The sequence below is a fragment of the Vipera ursinii genome (genome assembly GCF_947247035.1).
Source record: "Vipera ursinii genome assembly, chromosome: 11".
NCBI lineage: Eukaryota > Metazoa > Chordata > Lepidosauria > Squamata > Viperidae > Vipera > Vipera ursinii.
Genome location: NC_139524.1, coordinates 13,856,193 through 13,881,803, shown reverse-complemented (window position 1 = coordinate 13,881,803; position 25,611 = coordinate 13,856,193). Strand labels below are relative to the sequence as shown.

At 42.9% G+C, this 25,611-nt stretch overlaps 1 protein-coding gene across 1 annotated transcript in view; it reads right to left on the bottom strand.

Moving 5' to 3' along the window:
* Positions 1-234: 234 nt before the first annotated feature.
* LOC310645356 (NAD(P) transhydrogenase, mitochondrial-like) overlaps positions 235-25,611 on the bottom strand; it is a 46,795-nt gene continuing 21,418 nt past the window's right edge. The window contains exons 11-22 of the mRNA XM_083371017.1: positions 18,816-18,977; positions 17,782-17,892; positions 16,896-17,041; positions 12,891-13,086; positions 9,576-9,809; positions 8,396-8,556; positions 7,036-7,215; positions 6,213-6,372; positions 5,650-5,731; positions 4,086-4,204; positions 2,169-2,284; positions 235-1,004 (exon numbers count right to left, since the gene is read on the bottom strand). Coding sequence (XP_083227143.1) covers positions 855-1,004; positions 2,169-2,284; positions 4,086-4,204; positions 5,650-5,731; positions 6,213-6,372; positions 7,036-7,215; positions 8,396-8,556; positions 9,576-9,809; positions 12,891-13,086; positions 16,896-17,041; positions 17,782-17,892; positions 18,816-18,977 — 1,817 coding nt within the window. The 3' untranslated portion in view covers positions 235-854. The remainder of the gene's footprint in view (positions 1,005-2,168; positions 2,285-4,085; positions 4,205-5,649; positions 5,732-6,212; positions 6,373-7,035; positions 7,216-8,395; positions 8,557-9,575; positions 9,810-12,890; positions 13,087-16,895; positions 17,042-17,781; positions 17,893-18,815; positions 18,978-25,611) is intronic.

The window sequence follows — 25,611 nt, the reverse complement described above, 5'->3', positions numbered from 1 at the left end:
AAACTGCAAACCAGGTTGTGTCCCACAATCTGCTTGTTATCTGTTTTATGTTATTATCTTCTTTCCCCACGGCTCTGTAAATTCTTCAAACCTGCAAGGTGATATTATCAAGTTTGGAAAATTTTCTGTAGGACAGCATAAATCCATGGTTAGCATAGATCCATGGTTAACGAACAAAGGATTTTTTAAAAAAAACTTTATAAAATGATTTTGATCCAGGTACACTTGTTACGACAAACTGCTTTTATCCCATCAGTACTAGCCTAACTCCATCTTAACATTATTCCTAACCTGTCTTCCCAACAGAAGTATTACCAGTCTTACACTCTGAAGCTCCTCAGACCTCTTCAGCTCTCACTTCCCAAATCTCTCTTCTCCAAGCCCGTCCGTTGCTGTCCTTTGATTGACCATCCTGCCATTTATTCTTCACAAGCCATCATTATTGCACCCTAGAGCAGACAGACCCTAGATCCATAGCCACCACTTCCTCCTCAAGATCTTTCTCTTTGGTGATGGAATGTCCTCTCCACAGGACCACATCTGGCCCAGAAATTATCAGTTGTCTCTTATTGTAGGAGTTGAAAATGTCATGGCAATGATAGAGAAACAAGTTGATTATAGGATGGATGGAATTTTCACCCATTATAAAGACACAGAAACCGCTCATTTCTCACATGAATTAGATTCTCCTATTTATCTTTCTGAAAATGTATATACATAAAAGATTATGTCCATTTTCAAAGGATGCAAATAATGGGCACCAGCCAGTTCAAGGTCTTCAATAAACACAATCAAATTAAACGGTACATAATAACGCTTTATCACTGGATGATGCCTTAGAATGACTGGAAGCACTAATGGCTATAAGAATCTCGAATTTTGGCTTGTAAAGCATCACAGGTTTTCTTTGCATCTCCAAGCAACATTGAAGTGTTTGGTTTGTAAAAAATGGGGTTGTCAACTGCAGCGTATCCAACTCCCAGGGTGCGCTTCATGACAATGACCTGGTGGAGAAACCAAATAACATAATAAGGGTGAGTTCAACTATTTCTTGCCTTTATTCAAAAAAGCTAGTTAAAAATATAGTCTGCCTTCTTAACAGAAGAAGCATGCAGTATACAAATCGGTTAAATCTTCAAATGTGGTTTTATACCAGCACCACTGCAAGAATATGCAGAAAAGACTTTGAACCGAAGTCTGTAGATTTTTCATTGGGGTAAGAATGAAACACAAATTCACATAGAATATTATAAAATCATAAAAGTTGGAAGAGACTATTAGGCTGAGTCCAAACTCCTGCCAAGGCAGGAATTAAATTAAATTGAATTAAATTAATGTCAATTAAATCATTCCAAGCAGATGACTTTGGTAATTGATTCCAGGGTTGAACTGCTCTTACCATTAGGAATTCATACTGGAATTCCCCCCCCCATATATTCAACCTGAACCTGCCTTCCTGCAATTTAACTACATTGTTCTGGGATGATGAAAAACAGGTCTTCACCATCCACCTCTCCTATACCCCATCAATCATCTTCTTTTATGACTAAGCCTATTCCCTCCCCTCAATTCTTCATAAGTTAAAATTCTAAAATTACAATATTTCAGATCCTACTGCTTAGCAAAAGACTGTCGCCATACAGTCATGAGGACATAAGTAGGGCCCAGCTGGATCAGAATGCATTGCTGACAAATGCAGAATCTTACTTATTATGCTGGCAAATCTTCTAGAGAGCTTTCCAGATTTCCCAACAACAGATAGCAGAACATCCTCGTTTAGATTACTGTCTAATCAAATATCCTCATCTTACTTTCCAAGTTGCTGCTTTTCTGAGGTCTTTGAGTTCAGCTCTCATTTCCCAGCCGACGTGACTGCTGACTCTACTGCCAAGATAGCAGGCAACCTAGCAAACTTGCAGACTTTCTGTTGTGCTACCCCTTAGATGCTAGAATAATCATTTCTTCCAGAGAAACTACACCTTCTGTCAACTGGAGGATTTGATGACATCAAAACAAGTATCATAATAATACCCTGTACTGTGGCGAAGACAACATTTTCATACTTGGGGACAAAGAGCCCTTTCTTTTTACGCTGCGTGTTAGGTACGCTTTGCTCTAACAAAGAAGCAATCACCACCCTGTGCTCTCTGTTTCTTGTTGTCTCTTACTTGTTTAGATTTCCAAACTTCCAATACGGGCATGCCAGCTATAATGGAGTTGGGATCTTCCTGTGCTGCAGAGTTCACGGTATCGTTAGCACCAATGACCAACGTCAAATCTGTGTCTGAAAGTAAGAAGATAAATCCTTGCAAAAGGAAGACCTTTCAATACGAAAAGCTTCAAAATCCAAGGGGGAGATAAGTGCAATTAAAAAAAAAACAGTACCCAAATTGGGGAAGCTCTAACATTATTTCTGAGACTGTAAAGGAAAGCCAGGAAAAGACTCTTTAAGTATAGTGAGCCAGCTAAGCGATACTCAGTGTCCTTTGCATGTTCCTTACCCTACGATCTGTCTGCAGAAATTGTGGCTTGGGAATATTTTCCTCTTTTCATGAAAAGGCTTTTAAAAAAAGAACTATGCAAAATAACCTATGCGTGAAACCAGATACAAAATACCCAAAATGCACCATGGACCGGGCTACATAGATCGTACGGTTCAGAAGAAAAGCAAAGCAAAGTACGGTTCAGAAGAAACCAAATAACGTCATTCCTCACTTTCCGATCCTCATTTGTGACCTATCTTCTCCCCAAAGTGAACAAATTATCCCATTTCACATTATCTTCACAGCAGCCTAGATTAGGCTGAATAAAAATTACCTGAGCTTAAGACTGAGTGGTTATCCAGACTGTGGACATCCTCAATCCTATGCTGACTAAAGTGAATATTAACACCTAGAAAATTCTCTCTCTCTCTCTCTCTCTCTCTCTCTCTTTCTCTTTCTCTCTCTCATTCTGTTTCTGCTTGTATACATCCTTGGTGGGGAGCAGATGCCTGCTTGAAACCTGTAGATTTTGCAAGAACTCGTTCCATTTGAATTCAGCTGCTCTCACACTTTGGAGAGACTCCACGCTGGCATATTAGCCTGACAAGCCTAAGCTGTTGAATTCATAGCTGCGATGCTAATTTGAAAATTTATTTCTGGTCCAGGACCATCATGGGTCCCTTGCTGAGCCATAAAACGTGACCTCCCAAAGAGATGTCAAAGACAATTGCCTTGCCTTCTGATAGACTGCCTCAGAAAACAGACCACCTCTGAAGTCAGATGAGAAAACAAGCTTTGGAACTGAAGCAGTTCTAAGTATTTGATCTAATGTGATCCAACTGTCAATCTCAGAGGACTTTTTTGGGCGTCCGTTCAGGAGATTGCTTCAGGTGTGCAACTGGTTCAAGCTGGAACGAATTCCTATAGTATGTGCCAATTTCTAGTGTAAGCTTATTAGTATTATCAAATAGGGAGAAATTGAGTTTATTTGCCAGTACAGTAGCTTGCAGGAGGGGCTAAGAGCAAGTGGGGTGCAGATTGCCCAGGAGATGATAATTATAAGGGAGAAATAAAAGGCAGGGGCAAGAGGAAAGCATAATTTCTCATACATCAACATCCGTTTCACAATAACTGGAGCTCCAGATTCAACTAAAGACACTGAGCCATCATGGTGCAGTGGTTAAAATACAGTCTTGGCAAGGCATTAACTCTGCCCACTGCCAGCAGTTCGATCCTGACTGGCTCAAGGTTGACCCATCCTTCCATCCTTCTGAGGTCAATAAAATGAGGACCCAGATTGTTGGGGGCAAATACGCTGACTCTGTAAACTGCTTAGAGAGGGCTGTAAAGCACTGTGAAGCGGTATATAAGACTAAGTGCTATTGATGTTGCTATTGCTATTTTGCAACCCGAAGTAAACACCATATCTTCTCCTTCATTTCCATGTATAAAAGCCACCACTTGTTGATGACAGCTTGATCGTTCCTCAGCCTAACTCCAAAAGCAGATAAAAATCAATGTACTTAGGTGGCAGCAAATGCAAACGTTAAGCCATTGTTTTGTTTGATTTTTCATTCTCCTCATTCAACCCTCATCCCCTACCTGGAAAATCTTCATTAATTTCGTCCATCTCCAAGACAACGTCATACGGCACACCAGCTTCTGCCAGGAGGACATTCAGCTGGCCTGGCATTCGGCCCGCAACTGGATGGATGCCAAACCTGCGACACCCCCCCCCCAAAATGGGAAGAAATGCTGAACTAATAAAGAAGAATTAAAGTTGGCTGTGTAGTGCAAATGAAAGGCGTTGGGTCCAAACACCGGTTTGCCTCCAGACAAAGCCAACTGATCCAAGTGTGTCATAAGGACACAAGGGAAGGGCACAAGGTAAATGGTTGGAGTGATGTGTTTCTTACAATCCTGCAAGGCAGGTTGGACAAAGCACGATGCCTATTCTTTAGTACCAAAATTCAGAACTCCACAGAGATGTTTCAGCAACTGGTATTACGTGGAACAGGTCTAGAGACTGAGAAATTGGGAGAGATCAGACAAGGGTCATAGAAAGGGGAGAGATATTGCATCTTCTCTCCTCTAAACAAGAGGAAGATAGTTGATTTGGTGTGGTGGTTAAGGCATTAGGCTAGAAACTAGGAGACAGTAAGTTCTAGTCTGTCGAGGTTATAATTTAATAGCTAAACAGCTTATGTAAATCATGATTCAGCAGGTGTGTGTATCCCTTTAAGAGCCTGAGTATAAAAGGAAAGTATTTTTACTGGAGTTTCTCTCTCTCTTGTCCGTTTCTTGCTGCGACTCCTGTGTACTGGAGTTTGCTGTTTCACCATGTGTATGTATTTTATTTCTAGTATTCATTTGTAGATATAGTATAATATAAACCACATTTAAATACAAACCACTGCCTTAGGCACAAAACCCACTGGGTGACTTTGGGCTGGTCACTCTCCAAAGTTTTGCCAAGAAAGCTGCAGAGGTTTGTCCAGGAGAGCTGCAGAGGTTTGACCAGAAGTCAGCAGTGACTCAAAGGCACCAAAGACACACACACACCCCAAAAAAACCCTCCATAAAAGTAGGAGAAAAGTTCTTAGAGAGGCAATGGTGGCACCATTTTGATAGCACCTAACTTTCCTCCTAAAGTTTCAGTCAGCAAATATATACAACTGCCATTTTATTTATTTTTTAATTATTGCTTTTATCAAGTTTTGGTGATGGTTTGTTGCTGGAACTTTGTACTTTGATATGGCCCAAGGGCTAATCAATAAAGTTGTTGTTATATTTTTTAATTAAAGACAAGTTTGGTTTGGCTTTCGAGAGTATGGTATTGTTAAAAACAGTGAAAATATGAGATATAAATTTAATAATAATTTGAGTACCACATATAGCATCTTGGCTACAGCACCTGGCATCTATGATCAACAATAAAAACATTGCATCATTATTTTTTTCTTGAAAGAGTCCCTTGATTCAACAAGTTGGAGATTGTTTTGGAAAACATTTTCATTTTAGAATGCTGGCACTAGGATGCCAGCTGTAATCCCATGCAATGCAAAGTGAGAATTTTTATGTATTCTATTTGCATACTACGGAAGGCTAACAGCAGTTTGCAACCCTTCATATATATATAATCATATAATCATTGGGGTTTACTTGCCTGACTTTCTTTCCTTGTTCATTCAGCATTTTCACCATGTCAGCAATGGGATACTGAGCTTTAGCTGCACACAAACCCCAACCTGCAGTGAGGGGAAAAATATCAGAACTTGGAGAAGGAATCCCGATGCTGTTAGGGGAACACCAAGTACCGAAGAAACATGCATTAAGGCCAGGAGAGTGTTACGAAGAGTATACTACTAGACTGAATAACATAGTTGGAAGGGATCCTGGAGGTTAGTGAAAGGTTTTAATCTCTTTGAGTCTAAGAAAAAACAAGATTGGCATAGAAGGGTGAACCTCATTCATGAAGGAGGCCCCCCAAAAAACATGATTCATTATCTGCCATTAAGATAGTAAAACCACTCATTGAAATGGAACCTCAAGAGTTAAAGGATAACAAATCAAGACATAAGATGAGTCTCATCCTTCCCTAATTTTCTCTGGTCTACATACTGCAGAGTTGGAGAATTACAGTTGCTGGCTTCATATAATGTACAAACCCAAAACAAAACATAGGTAGTTCATGTAGAAATCAGTCTTTGGTGAATTGTTAACTCTTACCTGGTGTAATGATGATAGAGTTTGCTTCCTTGATCATTTCAATGGCTTGGTCAATCCCAACTTCTGTATGTGTTCCAACTACTTCCATGGGCTTTCCTCCAGATGTAGATGTCGTACCATATCCGCCCAAAATGACATTTGGTAAAGAGCGATTCATAGCCTGGCCAACCATAAACCGTACATTAACCCAAAGCTTCCAGTCAATGAAAGATTCCAATGAATATAAAGCAGGAACTACTTTAAGCCTGCTTTGCTCTGTACAGTACAGATGTAATGTGTATGACAGCTTCTGTTCACAACATAGCTTGCAATCCCAGAATTTAATACTCTAGTTCATTCTGAAACATGGTTTTGGTGTTTAGTATATCATTATAATGCTTAGATGGGAATAAAGAAAATGAACTGTTTTGAAGCAAACACTTGTTAATCCTTTCAGCTTTTTAAATAAGCAACAATAGTTGTTGGCTTTCCACATCTGGGTACTCTTAAAACTATGGAACTGCAATTCCAATAATTGTGTGAATGGGATCCCAAGAATTTTGAGAGTTGCAATCTACTTGGAGGGTACCTAAAACGTCTGGAAATATCCAGGCAAGGCTGGAATGTGGCTGTCCCAGTAGGTCCTCCTGAAATATTTTGTGATTAATAAAGTGGGAGAGCCACAAAACAGGATCCACTAAAGCAGGGGTCTTCAAACTTGGCCCTTTTATGACTCGTGGACTTCAACTCCCAGAATTCCTCAGCCAGTGTGCCTGCACTGAAGAAATAAGTCTTGTTTGCATGAAAAAGGCAATGGACCCCATCACAGAGGACCTAACCTTACCACACACATGATGTAAGACAGGATAGCTCCAGAAGAGCCAATCAAAGCTCCAACAATTGTCATCAAGTTGTTGTTGAGAAGGAACCCTTCTGCACACAAGGCCCATCCAGAGTAGCTATTCAACACAGTGATCACCACAGGCATGTCTGCTCCACCGATAGCTGCTGTTAGTGTCACTCCCTGCAATTTTTGATGCACCAAAAAAAGAAGGTGGAGCAGATGTATATAGATTTATGCAACAATACCTTGGTTACGTTTCACCTTAAAACGAAAAGGAGGAAAAAAAATTCTATACTCTGATATTTAGACCCAGAACTAGGAGGAGTAACTACCCTCTTTCTGAATGTGGAGGGTGCGTCCAACACCGGTTCCCTAATGACCGGTGTTCATTAGGTGATACTAAGATCTGGAGCTGGCAAAAGAGACTATTCTGTGGGTTTCCTACAATAGGCACAAGAAATCAAACCCATTGTATATCAGGTGTTCACGGGTTACCTTTCTTTCTAATGTCCAACACATATTCTGGGCATAGTCTTACATAAAACCAGAAGGAAGACTTATATGGTTGCTTCCTAAGCTCACATACAGCCCTTCAACCTGCTCTCAACCAACTACCAACTTATCTTGGCTTCTAAGCAGGTGGACAAGACTAAAGCCATTGTTTATTTTCTAAGAATGCATATGGTGTTTAGAATAGAATAGAATAGAATAGAATAGAATAGAATATAGAGTAGAATAGAATAGAATAGAATAGAATAGAATAGAATAGAATAGAATAGAATAGAATAGAATAGAATAGAATAGAATAGAATAGAATAGAATAGAATAGAATAGAATAGAATAGAATAGAGCTGGAAGGGACCTTGGAAGTCTTCTAGTCCAGCCCCCTACTCAAGCAGGTGAATGTCCACACAGGTGAATGTCCAGTCTCTTCTTAAAAAAATCTCCAGTGATGGAGCACCCACGATTTCTGGGGGCAAGCTGTTGATTGTCCTCACTGGTTGATTGTCCTCACTGTCAGGAAGTTTCTCTTTAATTCCAGGTTGTTCCTCTCTTTGTTTATGTGAGACCCAAACATATTCTTGAAAATAAAAAAAAATGCAGAATCCCCCTTCCCATTTTTAATTAAGTCCATAAGAAAGAAGGAAATAAAATCAGGAAGAACTACAAAGTGTGGTGAGCTCCAAGGCACGTGGCAATATCCAATACCCTGGATATCAGGTTGCCCACCACTGTTCAAGAAGCTTCCACCCCTTGCCTGACCCTGTCCTTAGGCTTGCTCTCACTCTGCCATCAGCTCATCTCCAGCTTTTCGCCTGCCCAACTTAAAGGAATGGGGATTACAGTTTTTCATTCCTACCATAATTGAGGAGAGCCCAGAAACTCCGAGAAGACAGGCCATGCCTCCAGTATAGCTGGAGTCTAACATAAAGTAAATCATGCCTCCTACTGAAGCTGCCAGCAGCCCAGCATTCAGATAATGACGGCCAGGCAGGAGAAGAGGAGCAGAGTTCAACAAACCTAGAAAGAAATGAGATGCAACGTATAAAGCCAATGGTTGATCATGAACTCTTGGGGTAGGGTGGCATGAAAATGCGAGGTAGGTTATTTCTTTCCATCCGTGTCATGTCCCCCCCCTCTACTTGCCCAACTGACTGAAATTAAGAACTTAATTAAGAAATTAAGAATTATTTGGCTGGGCAGGCGTAATGGGGATGTGCTGGACTAGGACTGGGTAGGAGGTCTTCAAACAAGATCCTCCAAACTAATTTTAAAACTTGATCCACTATGCCAGCCTTTTTCAACCTCAGCAGCTTTAAGATGTATGGACCTCAACTCTGGCTGGCTGGGGAATTCTGGGAGTTGAAGTTCAAACATCTTAATATCGCTGAGGTTGAATGCCTATGGAGAGTTTCAACCATCCAGGTCACGGTTGTCCCTAAGATGCTTCTCCAAAAGGCAGCTGGTCTTTCTTGTTGTTTTTTTTCCCTTAAAAAGGTTTTGCGTCTCAAGTACTGAAGAAACTTCTTGGATGGGAAGTGAAATGTTTTCAAGAAAAAAAACCCTAAAAAAGTCCAGTTGCCTTTAGGGAAAGCAGTTTTGGGACTTGCTGAGGTTGAGAAACACTCAGCTACGCCATAAATGATCCTCTGGTCTGCATGAGCCATATAATGTAATAGCTAATACCAGTACTTTTTTTGTAAAAGAAAAAGGTGCCGGAACTCACACATGTTATACAACCCACCTTGCCTACCCTACAAGGTTCCATCCAAAAAAGGTGCTGGAACTCCGTTCTGGGTGTTCTATGAGAAAAAAAGCCCTGGCTAATACTGAGAGTCTACTATTCATAGATCTTGAGATCATGTCAAACCTGTTTCAAGGAGTGTTTTTTTTAAACCCTGGCCCCCAACTTTTATGGAAATTCAGTATGAACAGAATTCCTAATTTTTTAAAAAGCCATTGATGTTATTAGGCTGAGTTCTGCAGAATAAAAAAATAATAATAAAAAAACCATATATCCTGAACACGAAAAGGCACACCTTGCAGTTTTCCATAGGCTACCAAAGAGCCACTGAAGGTTACACCTCCAATGTAAGTGCCCAAGTAGGCCACAGTTTTGAGAACTCCGGCGGATGGATGAAAATCAAGATGTGGATATTCAATCATGTACTCAGCGACGCAGGTCAAAACGGCTGCCAAGCCAACCAGACTGTGAAAGGCAGCAACCAGTTGTGGGAGGTCAGAGATCTCGATACGTTTTGCAATTGTGAGACCTGCAAAACAAAGCCATTGAGATCCAAGGTGAAAACAAATAGAGTAGAGCTGGAAGGGACCTTGGAGGTCTTCTAGTCCAGCCCAGGTGATTTCACGGCTCATCATTCCCTTGAACCTGTACGGAAAAAGAGTAAAATACGAACCTTCAGTTCTCTAACTTTTGAGGTTAAAAAAAAAAGATACGAATGGTACATTATGATCTCATTTTAGGAGTCCTTCAAGGTTCAAGATTAAATTCTCTAGCATTGCAGAGATCAAGTAGATTGTTGGGGACAATACACTGGCTCTGTAAAACCGCTTGGAAGGGCTGTAAAGCACTGTGAAGCGGTATATAAGTCTAAGTGCTATTGCTATTGCCTTTCCTTCCTTCGTTCCTTCGTTCCTTCCTTCGTTCCTTCCTTCGTTCCTTCTTTCCTTCCTTCCTTCACTCTGCCAACTGCCAGCAGTTCGATCCTGACTGGCTCAAGGTTGACTCAGCCTTCCATCCTTCCGAGGTAGGTAAAATGAGGACCCAGATTGCTGGGGCAAATATGCTGACTCTATAAAACTGCTTGGAGAGGGCTGCAAAGCACTATGAAGCGGTATATAAGTCTAAGTGCTATTGCTATTTTGGGGCCTGACATAACCCTGATTCAAATTTTGGCACAGAGTTCATTTGGATGTCTGGAAGCATGAACAATGTGAAGTGGTGATCTGGTGACTTGATCCTGCAGAGACTGATGCTCCATTCACTTGATCTATTTGTGTGGTTCGTTTGAGCAAGGAATGTTTTCATTGCATAATTCCTCGTACACCGTTGGGCCTACCAAGCTCATTTTTCATGGCAGCCATAGATAATTGTTATTGTGAGGAATAAAAATTCAACACCCTTGGAGTTGAATTTCTATTCCTCACATAATAATGCCGACAAATGCAGGTCAAATTTTTCTTTGACTCCAATATTTTTTTAAAAAAATCATGCTTGGTAGCGTAGCTAGGCAATTCTGATACAGCTTCTTCTTATGAACATATCCACCGTTCTGTGAATTCAAACTTCCTGTCTACTTTTCCACATGGGTTCATTTCTCAACTGACTTTAAAAGGAATCATTTTTGCTGAGTTGTTTGAGGAGGAAAATGCTATTCTATATAGTGCTGACCCAGTGTTCCATTTCATATAGAAGAATTATCCACATATACAAAAAAAAACCCATACAAGAAGAAAACCCACACACAAATCTTCACGTTGTTATCGCATGGCTCACAAACCTGAACAGAGGTGAAGCTCTTTTCAATTTTAGACGGCTTACCCTAATCTTTAAGCCAGCTTTATTCAGATTGCCCAAGATATTTAAATCATGAGCTTTCTTGCTTTTATACTCTTACATGGGATCCGATTTCCCAACGCTTAAAAAAAAATGCGAACTGCTTTTGTTTATTAAATGAAAAGCGGTAGATTGTTTTTATAAATAAATAAGCAAGCTGGAAAACCTGATTTTCCACTTGTTGGTGCCAACGTGGGACTAAAATAAGATTTCACACAAATCCGTTTCAGAGCCTGTTTACAAGAATCTGAATGTCGTGGGCAGAGCAGATTCCTCTTCGCCTGCAGTTTCCGTGTTTCATGTTAATTCGCAAAAAGTAAATGAGGGCACGGAGAGAAATCGAAAAGAAGGAAGCAACATGACATTTGTGAATAAACATTACTGACATGAAAACTGTTTTGCATGGTAGCAGTGAGCTGGCACGGTTGGTTCCAGATGAAATGTTTCCTATATTTACTATGTACACTTCGCGCCTCATTATGGTGAGATTTTCTTCTTACTCAAGAGTGCCACCTCTTGGAATTAAACATAATTTATGACCTCAAAATATAGTACTACAGTAGATGCCTGGGCATCAAGATCATCTTATAAACACCACAAGCAATCTTGTAAAGGAATTAGAAAGAATAGTTTTTGTGTATCCAAATGGCACCCTGGATCCATTAAAAGAACAGAAAAACTGAGTTGGAAGGGACCTTGGGGGTCTTCCTGCCTCAGCAGGAGACCCTATACCATTTTAGACAAATGGTCATCCAAACTCTTCTTCAAAACTTCCAGTGTTGGAGCATTCCCAGCTTCCGGAGGCAGTTTGTTCCACTGATTAATTGTTCTAACTGTCAGGAAGTTTCTCCTTAATTCCAGGTTGCTTCTCTCCTTGATTAGTTTCCATCCGTTGCTTCTTGTCTTGCCTTCAGGTGCTTTGGAGAATAGGTTGATCCCCTCTTCTTTGTGGTAGCCCCTCAAATATTGGAAAACTCTTTTCATGTTACCCCTAGTCCTTCTTTTCACTAGACTAGACAAACCCAATTCCTGCAACCATTCTTCGTATGTTTGAACCTCCAGCCCCTAATCATCTTCGCTGCTCTTTTCTGCACTCTTTCCAAAGTCTTAACATCTTTGTGTCAACCAAAACTGGATGCATATTCCAAGTCTGATCTTACCAAGGCATTATAAAGCAACACTAACACTTCACACAATCATGATTCTATCACTTAGTTAATGCAGCCTAGGACTGCATTGACAATTTTGGCAGCCGAACACACTGCTGGCTCCTATTTAAGTAGTTGTCTATTAGGACTCTCTTTTGCAAATCTCTGTGTCAGGTGCCAGCAACCAGCAACCACCCTTTTGGGGGTTATCTTAGCCATTATGGACATCTTCTCATTGAAGGTGCCCAACCATTGAATCTAGGTGTAATGTATTGGTCCTAGTTTGACTAAGTTGTAACACATGGGTTTGGTTACTGTGAGATTGCTTAAGCAGGGAGCTGTGTAACAGTCACCAGCTCCTCAGACAGTCAGTCTCCAGGACCACCATTGATTGGCTCTAGGGCGGCCATAGGTTGCTTTAAACCTATTGGCTGCCACCTAGTGGCCAGAGTATAAATAGCTGCATTGCAGCCCTGGTTCTCAGTTCAGTTCCTGCATTTCAATAAAGCACGTTCCTGCCTGAACTCTCTCGCCTCGTCTCCTGCTTTCCAGCAAGAACCCAGTACACAACACTAGGATTGTCAGTTTTCCCTAGGATGGAGTTTCAACACCCCTGGTTAAAGGCTTACCCATGGTGCCTCCTAAGGCCATGGCTGTGGACATCTGGGCCAGTACTTCCGGCGAAGGTTTCAAGGTGCCCAAAGTAGCCGCAATACCAGCGGCAACGCCAATCATTCCGAGGGCATTGCCAAGCCGGGAAGTGCTCTGACTGGATAAGCCGGCAAGAGCCCCCACACAGCAAAGTCCAGAGCCCAGGTACATCATCTGCAGAGGGAGAGAAGCAAAGCGCATAAGGGGGAAAGGCTGGCATTGGCCCCATGTCTGTAGATTTCACTTGTCATCCTGTCTCCCTGCACCAAACTATAGCAAGTGCAGGTAGTCCTTGACGTCTTACCACAATTCAGCCTAACGTTTATGTTGCTGAGCGAGACATTTGTTATGTGAAGTATGCCCCACTTTGTGATCTCTTTTTTTTGCCACAGTCAAGTGAATCACTGCAGTTGTTAAGTCAGAAACACGGCTGCAAAGTGAATCTGGCGACCCCATTGACTTTGCTTGTCTTTGCTTGTTGGAAAGTCATGCCCTGGGACACTGCAACCATCATAAGTACATGCCAGTTGCAAAGTGTCTGAATTTTTTGATCACATGACAGTGGGGAATGCTGCAAAAATATCATAAATGCCTAGCAAGAAAGGTTATAAATTGGGGCAAGGCTCACTTAACAACTGTCTCGCTTAGCAACAGAGGTTTTGGGTTCAATTGTGGTGGTAAGTCAAGCCCTACGTGTATCTGAATGTTCTGTTTGCTTCTCTAAATAAACACGCTTGTCTTTTCCTTTCTCTAATTTTCAAAATCTTCCTGAGTAAACCGTCAAAGTTTTATGCAAAGTAATAGTAATAGAGCCGGAAGGGACTTTGGAGGTCTTCTAGTCCAACCCCTTGCTCGAGCAGGAGATTCTAGACCATTTCAGACAAGTGGCTGTCCAGTCTCTTCTTAAAAACCTCCAGTGATGCAAATGTTCTGGAGGCAAGCCGTTCCACTGGTTAATTGCCCTCACTGTAGGAAATTTCTCCTCATTTCTAGGTTGCTTCTCTCCTTGATTAGTTTCCATTCCTTGTTTCTCTGGTGCTTTGGGAAATAAGTTGAAACAAACTTACTTACTTACTTACTTACTTACTTACTTACTTACTTACTGTTGGAAATAAATTGAAACGTGTGTTAGTAAAGTGGAAAACCATTTAGCTCTTTCTGTTGTACAGTGCTCTGCCTGGCAGAAGATAGCTAGGTGAACTAATTAGCTCTAAATTTAAGTGACATAGTAAAGCTATTCTTGCTAGATTTATTTTGCCTCTCCTGCAGCAAGCTTTAAAAAAAAAAAGGTTTCACCATCATTCGGTGCACAGAAGAACTGCAGACCACCAGTTCAAATGCATTTTGAAAATACCAGCGCTGTGAGATCATCTCAGCTCATTTTTTTTATTCCCAGTTTGATTTGTTTTAGGGTTTTGATGCATAGCAAGATGCTCTGAAAACCTGGCATGACCGTGCATTCACATGTAACATGTGGTGCTTCTGCCTGGGTTTGGTTAGCTAGGGCTACTTTTTCTCAAGTCAGAATAGCCTATATTGCATGTACTGACAGCAGCCAGAATAGCATTTGCCCAATACTGGAAAAATGAAAACTTACCAACTGAAGAGGTTTCAATTAAGAAAATCTTAGAATGTGCAGAAATGGATAGATTGACGTTAGAGATTAAAGAGAATGAGGATTCAGTTTACTATAGAACATGGGATAATTTTTACCAATGGTTAGGGAAACGAACTAGTGAGGAATGAATGTGATATGTTATTTTGAATATATATTAGTAAGAAGAACGATACTTATTGACTAACTGACAGCCGTTGTAACTTCGGATGGTAAATGAACTGTTGCAAGTTGAGGACTAGCTGTGAGTTTAATCCAGATGTTCTGGAATAAGACAGATCTTGTCCAAAGAACCTTTACAAATGGACATAATAAAAAGAGAAAGAGGGCAGGAACCCCCGTTTCCTCCTTTCGTGTTTTATTTCTGTACAAAAGGCACAGTCATGGGTGAGATGACATATCCTGAATTTGGAGAATAGCTAAAAGAAATATTCAAAAGAGAGAGAAAGGCCAAACACTTGTGTGTGTTTGCTGGAACGCCGTTTCATCAACAACTATATCACAACCAAGATCATGAGACACACCGAGTTTGCCAAGTTTCTCCGAACCAAGTGTGGCTCCTAAATAAGAAACCGACACTCAAGAGGCCCAAGGTTGAATCCAAACCACCAAAACAACGAGTATAGCCTCCTGACCTCCTTCAAGAGTTGTCCCTAGATTATAACTTTAATATAACAGCACGGGGGTGGGTGGGGTGGTGGAATATTATACACATGTGGGAGTAATTATGCTGTATTTAATCTAACTTATATTCTGTTTAGTTTTGTCTTAGCCGATTTTAGCCGTAGCCCAACCCACTTTTGAAATGCCGTCTTGGACTCGGGATAGAAGGCGATTAATTCTCTGCTGTTGTGGTGGGCGAGGAAGATGATCTTGATGGAAATATGCAAGAACCTAGGCAAATGGAGCTGAAGCGTGTGGGTTGTTTTTTTTTACATCCAGTACAATGAGATAACATTTGAAAGCAGCTAAAGAAGACAATTTCTTAATTCACTGGAGAATAAGAGGGGGTAGGAGGTTCAGCACAATGAGACCTGCAAGATTCTGTTATGGTAGCCCATCTCAGTAAAAGTAGTTTTAACCTTCCTGGGGAGTTGATTTCCTGCCCTGATCTTCCTAGACCAGGGGTAGGCAACCTTGGCTCTTTTATGACTCGTGGACTTCAACTCCCATAATTCCTGAGCCAGCTGGCTCAGGAATTATGGGAGTTGAAGTCCACGAGTCATAAAAGAGCCAAGGTTGCCTACCCGTGTCCTAGACCATCAATGCTGACACCAACCAGAGCATAGAAGATCTCAAAGAAGTAGTGCAAGGTCAGAAGATGTGGAGAGACTTGGTCAATAGCATGGCCAAGAGTTGGACACAAATGAATAGATGATGCAGCTGGTCTTCCTAGTGGGCGCTGACAGATATAAAAAGAACTGCAGGCAATCACCCCTGCCTGTTGAGTCTAGGTGTTCTTCAACATCTTCAACATCATGCTCTTGAATGTTCCTCACTCTCCTTAGATATAGAAGCTCTTGGGTGAATGCATAAAGATAAAACAAGTCTACATATTCAATATGTACAGTCAATTCTTCCACAGGGGAGTGAAATTGCACCTATTTGACTCCCTGTGACCTCTGCATATATTTGAAAACACTAAGGAAACAGGATAGGTTATGCTCACCTGTTTCTTAAGATCTTACAGAATTCTGGGCACTTAGCAGAAAACAATGCTTTATTGTTTTCTGCTCAATGCACAGAAATTCTGTGAGATCCTAAGGAGGAGAGAACCATCCTAGAACTACAGTAAGGAGAAATTTCCTAACAGTGAGAACAATTAATCAGTAGAACAACTTGCTTCCAGAAGTTGTGGGTGCTCCAACAGTGGAGGTTTTAAAGAAGAGATTGGACAAACATTTGTCTGAAATGATCTAGGGTCTCCTGCTTGAGCAGGTGGTTGGACTAGAAGACCTCCAAGGTCCCTTACAGCTCTGTTATTCTGTTATTGGCTAGCCTGCCCAACCATAAATGATCTCACACAAGTAGCCCAAGCTGTTGGTTTCCTTTTTGCATCTAGCAAGGAATTAAGGATGGGGGCAGGGCAGAAAGATTGTTTTACTTTCTTATTGTGTGCTGAAAGCAGAAGCTGAGCGCAGAGACGCACCCATCATGTTTGTTATAAACATTTATTTACACAATTCAGGGACCACTTAAACCTAATGAACTGTTGTGGTTTTTTTTTCATTACATTGCTTGAAAAATATGCATCACTGGTACTAACGATTCTTGAGAAACCTTTTCTCCAGAAAAGCTGTTCTTCATTATTGATCTGTTAACTTGGTTATGAACAAACAGGCCCTAAAAACCGGCCAGGATTTCTGACCTGCTCAATACTGTATCCACCGAGAAGAGATGCACCATATCCACCAACAAAGACTGTTCCAGGGAGAAGATAGAGGTAGTTGTACTCAGGTGGATCTGTTGGACGCTTAAACATATCCAACATCCTCTGGGTAATTAGAAAGCCACCTATTTGGGGAAAATGCAAATAGTTAAGATGAAGCAGAAGGATGAAACAAAGAATTAATTTATATCAGAGAATTAATTAATTCAGTTTATTTACTGTATAGTCTGCCTTTATTATTTTTACAAATAAATCCAGGTGGTGAACATACTCAACACACCTTCTTCCTCCTGTTTTCCCCACAAAAACAACCCTGTGAGGTGGATTGGACTAAGAGACAGCGACAGGCTTTCATGGCTAAGGTGGGACCAGAAATCAACATCTGATGGTGATTGGCCCAACGTCACCCAATCAGCTTTCATGGCTAAGGTAGGACTAGAACTCATAGTCTCCCACTTTTTAGCCTAGTGCTTTAACCACTAGACCAAACTGGCAAATGTGGGCTAGAAATCAGTCCTGTAGGATTCCTAACAGGATGTCCATCATGGACACTAAGGAAGACAGCTCCCGGGGTTTTGGAAATCGGTAGCCATGGCCAGAGCAAAATATAAATATTTATTCTAAATAGCAATAGCAATAGACTATTGCTCCATAGTGCTTTACAGCCCTCTCTAAGTGCTATACAGAGACAGCATATTGCCCCCAACAATCTGAATCCTCATTTTACCGACTTTAGAAGGATGGATGGCTGACTCAACTTTGAGCAGATCAGGATCGAACTCTTGGCTATGGGCAGAGTTAGCCTGCCATATTGCATTCTAACCATTGCATCACCAGAGTGAAGATACACTTTGTGAATTATTACCTGCAATATTAACTGAGGAAACAAAGGCAGCCAGTAAAGCTAATGTCTGAGGAATACTGGAAGGCAGGTAAGATCCCCCCATCAACACCAAGCCGCCCACAGCAGTAAGTCCTAAAAGAAAGAAAATTAAAGAACCTGTTGTGACACAGTGAAGGGATGGACAGTTTGTAATCCTTACTCAGAAACCTTCTATCATATAGCAGATGTTTCCTGTTGTGGTTGAACGTGCTTGATTACTCATACTGTTAACAGCTCTCAACTCATCTTCCGAGCTGGTCAACTAGAGGCAGCCTTGGAAAATTTGGATGCCAACGAAAACGTTGCTACGCAAGCAACACAAAATGCTAAAGTTACAACGCTTCTTCATTATCTAACATTTAAAATACCTTAGCCAATAGAACAGATATGTCAAACACAAGGCCCGGGGGCCGGATCCGGCCCGCGAAGTGGTTTCATGTGGCCCGTGAAGCCATCCTGGAAACAGTGAGGGAACGGCCCCCACTGCCTTGGCCCTGGCCCAGAGACCCTCCTTCTGCCAGAGACCCTCAGATCTGTCCCACTCCTGCCCAGGCCCCCATAGGTACCCTTGATGCGAATGATGTAGAGCTGGCCACGCCCACCCAGTAGGCCATATGCACTCTAGCCACACCCACCCAGTAGGCCATGCCCACCCAGGCCATACCCACCCGGCCCCCTGAGGGCAACCGCAATGCTGATGCGGCCCTCAATGAAATTGAGTTTGACACCCGTGCAATAGAAGGTATTTTTTTAAAAAAAACAAATGAACAACTAAGCGAATCTTGAATATAGGTAACAGAATAACAGAGTTGGAAGGGAACTTGGAGGTCTTCTAGTCCAACCCCCTGCTCAAGCAGGTGACCCCACACTATTCCATAGAAATGGCTGTCTAATCTCTTCTTAAAAGCCTCCAGTGATGGAGTAGCCACAACTTTTTTTTTCTAAGTATTTTATTAATTTAATAATCATCATCATCATCATTAAAAAAAACCAGCAAAGCAAAGGTTAGACATTACCAGAGATTGCATTGGTCACTGACATCAGAGGGGAATGAAGAGCAGGTGTGACACCCCAAACGGTGTGGTAGCCCACAATTCCAGCAAGACCAAAAGTTGTCACCATTTGGGTGAAGGCAGAATTCGGAGAGAGGAGCCCCAACCCTAAAACTGATGTCAGACCTGAAGAAAACAACAAACATTTAGGATACGTAAGAAAGCATTTCTCTCCACCCCACACCTCAAAAAGAAAAAAAAGGTGCCCCTCTGGTTAAGGGTCTAACTCTGTTTTGGTTTCTGGGGTGTTAACCTTCACAATAAAATAGACACTGGAAGAAAGAATATGAAGACTTTATGGATGTAATTTGCATTCCCTTCCTCCCCCCCACAAATGTTGACTTGTCTGGTTAAAATTTACTTTGCCAAGTTCTCTGTGCCAGAATGCTTTGGCCTCCGGATGTGGAAATGCCAAGAAATAACGTTTTAGACATGTCAAAAATGTTGTTTGAACAAACCTTCAAGGGACAATGTCCCAAGAATTACAAAATTACAAAACGGCTCCAAGGTTCCCATTGATTTAGTTACTTACTTTGGAGGAAAAAGCTTCTATTGTAGCATCTGAAAAATGTTAAAGGAGGCAGACCACACAGGAATTTCAACAACATCCAATGAGAACAAGCTGTAGTTATCTTCTTCGGGGCCCTATATATCAGCCTTCTCCAAAGAGGAAGCGTCCAGATGCATTTCACTATAGTGCTTGGGTTTTTCAGCTACTATTGGACCTGTAGTCCAACCTCTGGAGAAGATGTGGGCAACTATGACAACTTTATGGATTTCAACTCCCAGAATTCTTGGGTCAGCATGGGGTTGACTGCCCTGTATTATTCTTTGATACAATACAACCCTAATCTGATGAACCAACCAGATTTTTTTCCCTTTTAATTGTAAGTGGTTTGCAAATTTGGATGTGTGAACCCTTGTACTAGTTCTCCAAAGAGAGTAACTGAATTGATAGACACACAATAGCCATATGGGAATTATGCAAATTAGCTGTGTCCCATTCATTTCAGTCAAACCCAGTGGTGTCTTTCCTTTTCCTATTCCTTTATCCTGGACTGTTTTGTCTAGGCTGTTCACATGTACAAGTGACCTCATAATCCATGCATGATGAGGAAATTCTACATGTAAATCAGTTCAATACCAAGCAAAATACTTAACACTTTAATTGTAGCCAAAGCACAGGTGAGATGGAGATGGGCAACATAAAATTTAATAACTAAATGAATAAAAATAAATATGATCAGGATAAAATATGGATAATTAAATGTCCATATCTTTGTTCTGCAAAACTAGCTTATTGGATATAGATGGATGGATGTATAGATGGATGGATCGTTAGAGATATAGAGCTAGATAGATAGATAGATAGATAGATAGATAGATAGATAGATAGATAGATAGATAGATAGATAGATAGATAAATTATACCACTTAATGAATTGTTAAATTGTATAGATAGATAATATCTACCTATTCAATTTAACCTTAATGCATTTAGATGGTATAATTAGCCTTTTGCAAGTATCGTAATGTCTTTGCTTTCCCATACCCTAATCGCCAGGAATTTTCGACATTCTCAAGGCATGACCACTCAGTTCCTAAAACAGGATTTTGTTTCCCCTTCTCAGAAAAGAATGTACCAGAGCTGTGCTCAAACATATGGTTGGAATAATACCTTTTACAGCTTCCACTGAAGCATTTTGCTGTCCACACTCTCTCATTCCTCGAAGCTGATTTTTTTTTTAAAGTAAGGCAACCTGACTCAGATAAAAGAAAATTACCAAACAGGAAGAGATTAAAAATTGGCCTGAACAGCCGCTGCATTCTGCAGAAAAAAATATGGCAGCAGAACTGGGCAAAGATAAATACACATCACACAGAATGTTTATTCAGGACACCTCTGAAAACTTTACCCCACCCACCCCCAAAAAACCTGCATTTTTCCCCATAGTGTTTTGTTCAATTTTATTGATTTTTTTCCTCCCCAAGAAGGAGCATTTCAGTAAAATTTCAAGGTGTGCTATGGTATTCTTGAGCAGATTGACTCGGAGGCCACATAGGTAAGTGAATGCCCTGTCCTGTCCTGTCTTTGTCTTCAAACTTTTATTAATCCCAAAGGTATTGTAATAGAAGTCCATCCAAAGGGCCTTCTCTGATTAAGAAGTGTGGGTTAACTACAGAGACTGTCACAAAAATTAGCAGCATTGGAACTAGCTTCCTGCATCGCTTCCATCCAATAATCAAATCAGTTCAAGTCTATCCTCAAGAGAAACTTAAAATAACATCTAAACTTTGGTGACAGAATAGTAGAAAAGCAGACGCCTCTTTCATTGGCTGAGAATATTTTTGAGAAATCACAAGGCAGGTCTCCATGTAGGCAAGACATGACAGAAGGAGCTATTATTCAAAGGTTATCTCCAAACCAACCAAGAGTCAGTTGCATTTTCTCTAAATGCAGAAATTACATTTGAATTATATCAGGAAAACAAGAGTTTCCAAGCCGCTAAGGAAAAGCCGGCCCGGCCGACATTTGACAGTTGACAGCTGTCAAATGGCCGCCCGAAGCAACGGCGCACGCGCACAAACCAGCCGGCCGCCATTCCCGTTGACAGCTGTCAAAAGGGCTGCCGGAGGCCAACGCGCACGCGCCGGATTTGACAGTTCCCGGAACTGTCAAATCCGCAGTCTTCAACCTAGTCCTCCAAGTGAGCTAAACGCTCAGCTGGAAGGAATTCCCTGACAGCCGCCGAGCTGTCAAAATACTGTTCATCGATTGGACGCCCCAGAACGGCGGGAAAAACACTGTTACCTGATTGGTTGTTTGTTTTGACAGTTCCCTATAAAAGCCCGGATTGTTTTGACAGTCAGCTGCCGGGAGCTGAACCGAATAAACCTTTCAAACCTTGCCTACGGTCTCGCGTCTGTCTTTCTAAAGACAATTCACCTGGCGACGAAGGTGGGATACCAGTACTATAGAGCTGCATATTGAGCCGAGTCACCCCGCAAGGGAGTTCCGATCCCTCCCGCTGACAAGTCACTGCTGAAGCCACTTGGAGGGCAAAGGAAACCCCTTGCAGCAGCTTGAACAGTACTGTGGACCCAGGCCATGGCAAATTTAGGTCACGTCAGAGAATTCGACGTCCGCCATCCTGAAGGATGGGAGTCGCACTGGGGACAAATTGAAGGCTACCTCGTTGTCAATAAGATAACAGAGGACCGCCACAAAGCTGCCGCCCTCCTCTGTCTAAGCGGGCCTGCCGTCTATGACATCGCCGTAGGGCTTTGCAGCCCTGACCCCATCGCGACCATCCCGTACGCCGTGCTGACCGACCGCCTCAGCAAGCACTTCATGCCCCGTCGGTCCGAGCTATTCTGGCGCCTCCATTTCGCCCGCCGCCACCAGCAACCGGGCGAAACCACCACAGCCTTCATCGCGGCGGTACGTCACGCCGCCCGCCGGTGCCAATTTCCCGACCTGGAAGACCGCATCAGAGACCAGGTTATCGCCGGCCTCTCTAACGAGCGGCTCCAGCGGAAGCTGGTAGCCAGGCCCACGATGGACCTCGCTCAACTCACGTTAGAGATCATGGCCTACGAAGATAGCCACCGTGAGGTCTCTCCGGTGCACAGAGGCAGCCCAGCCGGTTCAGTCCACCACGCCAGGGAGCCGGACGACGAGCAACCAGAGACCTACACCGGCGTCGACGACATCATGTCTCGTTTCAGCAAGATGAGCGCCGACCACGGAAAGAACCGCAGGCCATTCAGACCAGCTGGTCCGGGCTCAAGGCCCACCGCCACAGGGCTGAAACCTAAATGTGCCAGCTGCGGCGGGGCTCACGCCAGAGCCACCTGCCGTTTCAGAAACGCCAAATGCCACGGATGCGGGAAGACCGGGCACATTCGCTCAGCATGCCGCAGTTCGAACCGGGAAACCCTCCACGAGCTTGAGGAAATTCCGGCAGGTAGGACCCAGGTCCCTCCCCCAGCCAAGGGAATTCCCCGGCCCTCAGTCTTGTCCATACAAGCCGAAACAAAGAGGTCGCCCATCCATCAGTTACAACCCAAAATTAAAGTTTGGGTTAAAATCCAAGGGGTGCCCTGCGAGATGGAGGTCGACTCCGGCTCCTCAGTTTCAATAATGTCTTGGGACACCCTCAGGAAAATTGGGTTAAAAAATAGACGCCGTATTCCCCTGCAGCCCTCCAAAATACTCCTCGCAGATTTTCAGGGAGCTGCCATTCAATTAAAGGGACAGGCACAAATAAAAGTAGAATATAAGAAGTTCCTGGGGCAATTAACGATCCAGATCACTGAGGCACCCAGGTCCACCCTCCTGGGGTTAGACTGGTTTGAAGCCCTGGGCATCCACCTAGAAGGCACCAACCGTATACAATCCCAAACATTAGAACAAGTTTGCCAAGCGTTCGCAGACGTTTTCGACGGAACGCTTGGCAAATACACAGGCACCCCCATAGACCTCAAATTAAAACCTGAGGTGGCTCCCATCCGCATCAAAGCAAGAAGGGTCCCCTTTGCGTTGAAACAAAAAATCGAGGCAGAATTAGACCGTTTAATCAGCCTTGGGGTCCTAGAACCAACAGACGGGGGAACCTGGGAAACTCCCATAGTCACACCAGTCAAACCCAATGGTGACGTGAGACTATGCGCGGACTATAAAGCGACGCTTAACCGCGCTTTAAATCCCCATGCATACCCAGTGCCAGCTGTCAGGGACGTGCTGTCAGAAATCGGGTCCGGTTCAATATTTGCTAAACTCGACCTAGCGCATGCCTTCCTGCAACTACCTGTCACCCGAGAAACAGCAGAAGCTCAAACCATTGTCACACACCGAGGCGCTTTCAGGGTAAACCGCCTCCAATTCGGCATCTCAGTGGCTCCTGGCATCTTCCAGGAGGTCATGGAGAAAACATTAAAAGGAATCCCAGGTGTATGCCCCTATTTCGATGACATACTCATCGCAGGGGAATCAGAAAACAATTTAGCAGACAGATTACAAGAAGTATTATTAAGATTTAGAAAAGCGGGGCTGAAACTTAAACGGGAAAAATGTTCTATAGGTGTCCCATCTGCAGATTTCTTAGGCTACAGAATTGACTCACAGGGAATTCACCCCACGAACTCAAAAGTCCTTGCTATCAAAGGTGCCCCTACCCCAAAGAATAAAACCGAGCTCCAAGCTTTCCTTGGACTTTTAAACTTTTACCATGCTTTCCTACCAGGGAAAGCAACAATCGCAGAACCCCTACACAGGCTGCTTGACAAAGGGGCAGCCTGGCAGTGGACAACAGCCCATGAAAACAGTTTTAGAACACTCAAACAAATGCTTTCCAGCAACGCCACCATCTCCCACTACAAAGAAGACAAACCCCTCTGTCTAGCCTGCGACGCATCCCCATACGGGATCGGAGCAGTTTTGAGTCATTTAGACAGCAACGGCACCCAGGCCCCGGTGGCATATTATTCAAGAACACTTTCAAAAACCGAAAGAAATTATGCCCAGATAGATAAAGAAGCCCTGGCAATTGTGGCGGGAATAAAAAAATTTCACGATTACCTTTACGGCCGCCCCTTTGTGATTTACACAGATCACAAACCACTGCTAGGACTATTCACATGGGACCGCCAGACCCCCCAAATATTATCTCCCAGGATGTTGCGCTGGACAACGTTCCTCACAGCATATTCCTACCAATTAATATACAAGCCTGGACACCAAATGTGTCACGCTGACGGCCTCAGCAGGCTACCCCTACCCCACACAGAACCAGACCCAGCCCCAGCGAGCAACATCTTAGCCATTCAAGAGCTACCAGAATGCCCACTGACAGCAAAAGACATTGCTGCCGCAACTTCATCTGACAAAACACTCAGCAGAGTGTTAGCATGGGTACACACAGGCTGGCAAACCTCTTGCCCGGGCACAGAATTTCAGCCATATTTCTCCAGGCAAAGCGAACTAACGTCACACTTAGGATGTTTACTCTGGGGATGCAGGGTAATTGTGCCTTCCAAACACAGACAAAAAGTACTAGACACATTACATGAAGGCCACCCTGGCATTGTAAAAACAAAAGCCTTGGCCCGCAGCTACGTCTGGTGGCCAGGAATAGACCAGGACATAGAAAGATACATCGCTGGCTGCTACCTATGCCAAGAATCCCGCCCACTCCAGCCCAGAGCTCCAATTCATAAATGGGAACTCACAAAAAACCCCTGGTCCCGAATCCACATTGATTATGCCGGCCCATTCCAGGGACAGGTCTTCCTCATAGTTGTGGATAGTTATTCCAAGTGGCTGGAGGTTCTCCCGGTTCACAGCACAACGTCTGCCGCAACCATCCAAGCCCTCAGGGGAATCTTCGCAACACACGGTCTCCCCGACGTTATTATTTCAGACAATGGCCCTCAATTTACTTCTCATGACTTTCAGATCTTCACGAGGAGAAATTGTATTAGGCATTCAACATCGGCTCCCTTCCACCCATCGTCCAACGGCCTTGCGGAGGTTATGGTGAGGACCACCAAAGACGCCCTCAAAAGAATCATCACAGGGAACTGGCACCGTCGTTTGTCTCAATTTCTTTTAACCCACCATTCCACGCCCTGCACGTCCACCGGCAAAAGCCCAGCCGAACTACGATGGGGCCGCCGCCTGGTGACACGACTCGACAGACTCCACCCCAACAGACTGGCAGCCGAAATAACACCAAACACACATCCAAAAACCTTCTCC